A 5,348-nucleotide genomic window follows, 5' to 3' on the forward strand; every position below is an offset into this window, starting at 1 on the left:
ATCTATCTATCTATCTATCTATATCTATCTATCTATCTATCTATCTATCTATCTATCCATCCATCCATCCATCCATCCATCCATCCATCCATCCATCCATCCATCCATCCATCCATCCATCCATCCATCCATCCATCCATCCATCCATCCATCCATCTATCTATCTATCTATCTATCTATCTGCATTAAAGCTGCAGTGCTCCATATCCAGTTCTGATCCAGTTTTCTGGTTTTATGTCTCCTCTTGGATAATAATCTTTGGGTTTTGAACTGACGACGTGGGAACTTATGATGGACATCTAATAGACCACACAAACAATCATCATAAAGCTCCTGATGTTTAACTATATATATATCTATAATCCATTCAGTCCTCTTTCCAGCTGTAATAACATATTTAGCTACAATTCTGCAAACATACTGTAAATATATATATATATATATATATATATACTGTAAAATGCATTTTAATGAGGATCATTTATATTCCTAATTAGAATAAAAAGTCATTATTTTCATCTTTTAACTACTTTTGAAATAGTTTTCTTCTCTATGTCGCAAATTAGAACCAAACTTCTGAACATCTGGGTTTCATCTTATTGACTTTTCCTAAATAAGAAACATGTTTAAAACAAAAAGGGGGAAACATTATTATTAAATGATTTTATTTATTTATTTATTTTAGGTTTAAGCCCAGGAATGTGAGCAAGCATTCAGTTTAAAGTGCTGAAGAAATGACTTGTGCTTGTATTTTATCTATCTATCTATCTATCTATCTATCCATCCATCCATCTATCCACCTATCCATCCATCCATCCATCCATCCATCCATCCATCCACCCACCCACCTATCCATCTATCCATCCATCCATCCATCCATCCATCCATCCATCCATCCATCCATCCATCCATCCATCCATCCATCCATCCATCCATCCATCCATCCATCCAGTGTAATCTTTTGGGACTTGACATCTGTTCATACTTGAAGATAAATGTCCGTCACTAAGAAGTATTACAGGTATAGTCTAGATTAATGTTTCACCACCTTTATTTTTTATTTATTACTTTCAATAAACACAAACCAACACTTGATTGTATTTCCAGAAACAAACGTTAAATCAATGTTTTAATCTACACTAGTCCTTTCTGTAAATCACACTCTGAGCTCTCAGCGGAGCCGCTAACGTCACTCAGATTAATGTTAAAACTGGCTCATCAGCTGTAATTTGCCACATCATGAGCGATACCCAAAGGCCCCCCCCCCACCTCCCCCTCCTCACTGCCAGCTGAGCATCTTTTGTGAGCATTAAGGGAACAAAAGCCCCCCCCACCCCCACCCCCCGGAGAGGACGAGTCCCCGTAGAAACCGAGGGGAGGGGGGGCTCAGCATGCACACTTATTGAGATACAATGAGGAGGATCGGCAGGGGGACGAGCACATGTCGTCTACCTGCGTCTGTTACTTAACGGCTGGAAAAGGTCGAAGGATTGCAGAGATCTGAGAAAAGGGCAACAACACACCCTTCAGAGGAAGTCATTAAACACGCAGCTCCTGTTTCCTTCTGGATTTGACTTGAAGTCCTTTAGGTTTCTCAGCTTTTAAAAAGGTTTCCATGACGATACAAGTCCAAACCTTTTGTTTCTTTTCTAAGTGGAAGCAACAATATGAGATAATTAGACAATAGTTCTGCAACTAGAGCCAGTCGGCCGATATTGGCTTATAACAGATATATCAGCATCACCATATATGTTGTCTAATATGCACCTATATTTTTAAAGTTATAAAGCAGCATGGTATGTATATTTGATCCTTTTTCTTAATTCAAGTTTTATATATAAATTAGGGCTGTCAGCGGTAACGCGTTAATCGCAATTAGATTAATGCAATCCATGATGCGTTAATTTTTTTTAATCGTATTTTAATTTTGCAAGCCTTTTTGTCCCTTCTACTCACCCGTAGACGGCTCCTCTAGCTTTAGCGCTATGCTTTGAAGTGGCCTCCTGCAGTAAACCTACCGCGCTGATGGAAAGTAAGAGAGCTACTGGACTTTTGAACGGCTTGTTTAACTTTAAAACACTTCCAGACGCTTCAGTTGACAAGTCAAAAGTAAAATGCAACCTGTGTCAAACGGAGTTTAACTACCACCGGAGTACGTGGAGTTTGAGTTAGCACCTCCACACTAAACACCCAGGTGCAGCCAAGCGAGCCTCAGCTCCACCAAAGGACCATTTTGGAGTGTGGGAGTCGCAGCAGAGCCGTGATTGATTCCCAGTTAAGACACTCTGGTAAGAAATGTTTTACATTATGGGCTTAAAACTGCCTTCAAATGGAAAATAACAGGATTTTAAACATGCAATTCAAAACGCGATTAATCGTTTGACAGCCCTAATATAAATACATGTTTTTTGCTGCTGTATGTATTATTACTATTAATAGGAGTTTATAATTACATTCCCAGTGTAGTTTACTGTTTCAGTGTACTGTGTTTATACTTAAACTGTAAAATATCATTTATTTAATATCAGTGGTGTGCACAAGGGGGGGGGGGGGGGGGGCAGGAGGGGCGGTGGACCCCCTTCGTGGCCCAGTTGTTGAAAAACAAGCGCTAAAGTGCCCTGCTGGTTGGCAAAACACACTAAACTGCCCTCTTGGATGGCAACAACGCGTGGTAAAGTGCCCTCTTCAGTGGTGAGAACGCTCTGTCTCTATGTGCCCTTTTTTTTCTTTTTGCCCCTGCCCTTCAAAAAGTCTGTGCACGCTGCTGTTTAATATCATTTATCACAAGTGTTTGAAAACCACATTGCATTTTATATAAATATTCTGTATCTATGAGATTATCGGCTGATATATCTCTATCGGTATCCACCCCTAGAATCCAGTATTGGTCGGGCCATAGCTGCAACTAACGATTATTTTTTTTGGATTAATCGATGAATTGGATTTTTAAAAAACACACATTTTAAATTTCCACCCCTAAAGTGCACAATCTCCCTGAGTTATTAAAGTAATATTAAAATTATGAATAATTTTTAAAACAACTAAATGTTCATGTGAGACAGCTTTAACAAAACAAAAAACATATGAATGTCTGTGGTACAAAAAGAGTTTAAATGGACCTGAGCTGTCAGAACTATAAATAAATGATACATAAATAATAAAGAAAAGTGTAAATCACAAAATTGTTAAAATGATTTCTTTTAACATTAAGTGATGGTTCCAGTATATAAATATAAATAAAATAAAGTTATATTATTTATCATGAATTATAACATATTGGTAACCGTTATCACACAAATACACAAATAGAACAACACACTTATAAATCAATATTAACCTCCTCCAGCAGTGTCAACCAAGAGTCTTATTCTTAATGATTTCACACACAACTCAGTAAAAATACAACTATGTGTCTGTGAACTAAATATTTACAGAATGAAATGTCCTTTATTTGGTAGAGAACAGTTTTACTTTTTGCATCTGTCAGCTTCCTTCCTTCCTTCTTTTCCTACCTTCCTTCCTCCTTCACTCCCTTCCTTCCCTCCCTCCTTCCTTCCTCCCTGGCTTCCCTCCTTCCTCCCTCCCTTCCTTCCTTCTTCCCTATCTCGCTTCCTTCCTTTCCTTCCTTCCTTCCTTCCTTCCTCCCTTCCTCACTCCCTTCCTCCCTCCTACCTTCCTTCCTTCTTTCCTGTCTTTCTTTCCTTCCTTCCTCCCTCACTTCCTTCTTTTCCTTCCTTCCTCCCTTCATTTCCTTCCTTTCTCAATTCCTTCCTTCCTACCTCACTCCCTTCCTTCTTTTCCTTCCTTCCTCCCTTGCTTCCTTCCTTATTTGCCTTCCTTCCTTCCTACCTTCTTTTCCTTCCTTCCTCCCTCACTCCCTTCCTTCTTTTCCTTCCTTCCTTCTTTTCCTCCATTCCTCCCTCCCTTCCTTCTTTTCCTTCCTTCCTTCCTCCCTCTCTTCCCTCCTTCCTCCCTCCCTCCCTCCCTTCCCTCCCATATTTCTAATAACCCTTCCCTCATCAGATCAGATCATCTGTTTATTTATATATCTGTTAATGAATGAAATCACTTTAGCCTCCTGATTTATTCACAGATGTGTTTTCATGTATTGAGACTCACCGTCGCGTTGGAGCAGTTCAACAAACAGAGCACGAGCAGCACGAACCACCTCCTCTTATAAAGCTTAAAACCGAGCTGGGAGTCTCCGCTTCTCTGCACATCAGAGGCAAGCAGAGCCTCAGTCTGGTCGCAGGTTTCTCCATCCTCCTCCTCCATCACCGGTCCAACAGCTCAGTGATCAACCAACCAGCTGATCTAACTCTGTACATTTAGTCCTAGCATTGTAAAAAAAAAAAAAAAAAAAAAAAGTTCAGGTCGCTAAAAACGTAATAAATCCGTGTACATCCTTTAAAGTAGAAACTCAAAATCCATTTCCGTCTTTATGTGGATTTAATAAGTCATGTTAATCTTATGCGTGGACGCCAGGAAAAACAGATTTAAAGACTGGAAGAAAAGAAAAAAGAAGTGTGGGAAAACATCGCTGCTTGGTTTCAGGAAAAGCTGCCGGTGTTGTGGTTGCACTGCATCAAAGATCCTTTCCAGAGAGGATGAGTCACTCGGGAGTGTTTCGGCACTCTGTCAAAGATCCTAAAGAAATAAGATGAGTCACTCTGCTGTATAAAATAAAACCAATGATCCTGGAAAACTATTTATAGATTTATTAGCATTGTCTTAATTCTTCTTGTGCTTTGTATACAGGAGGACAGCCGCAGTGATGCTGCTCAACACATCATCATGATCCTGGGGGTCCGTGGTACTGACGGAGAAGATCCTGTCCATGTATCCGTCTGTCTTGAAGGTGAGGAGATGTTGATGGGATGCAGAAGTATTGTCAAAGCTTGCACGCTGCTTATTTATGCCCTCAACCTTGCAAAACTCCGCTACACATTTGAGGTGTTTCAGAAATTTTTCCTTGAACTTCCCTCCTTCCTTCTTTTCATTCATTCCTCACTCCCTTCCTTCCTCCTTCACTCCCTTCCTTCCTTCTTCCCTACCTCACTTCCTTTCCTTCCTTCCTTCCTTCCTTCCTTCCTCCCTCCCTCTTTCCTTCCACCCTGGCTTCCCTCCTTCCTACCTCCCTAACTCCCTTCCTCCCTCACTCCCTTCCTTCTTCCCTACCTCGCTTCCTTCCTTTCTTCCTCCCTCACTCCCTTCCTTTCTGTCTCCCTCACTCTCTTCCTTCCTCCCTTCCTTCCTTCTTCCCTACCTCACTTCCTTCCTTGCTTTCCTTCCGTTCTTCCTTCCTTCCTCCCTCCCTGGCTTCCTTCCTTCCTACCTCCCTTCCTCCC

The 5,348-nt window shown here is 40.8% G+C and overlaps 1 protein-coding gene across 1 annotated transcript in view; it reads right to left on the minus strand.

The window, feature by feature from the left end:
* The window catches only part of slc49a3 (solute carrier family 49 member 3), a 20,214-nt gene extending 15,926 nt beyond the window's left edge, over window positions 1–4,288 (minus strand). The window contains exon 1 of the mRNA XM_053323778.1: window positions 4,120–4,288. Coding sequence (XP_053179753.1) covers window positions 4,120–4,275 — 156 coding nt within the window. The 5' untranslated portion in view covers window positions 4,276–4,288. The remainder of the gene's footprint in view (window positions 1–4,119) is intronic.
* Between the last annotated feature and the right edge of the window lie 1,060 nt (window positions 4,289–5,348).

The sequence above is a fragment of the Scomber japonicus genome, chromosome 8 (assembly GCF_027409825.1).
Source record: "Scomber japonicus isolate fScoJap1 chromosome 8, fScoJap1.pri, whole genome shotgun sequence".
NCBI classification, from domain to species: Eukaryota; Metazoa; Chordata; class Actinopteri; order Scombriformes; family Scombridae; genus Scomber; species Scomber japonicus.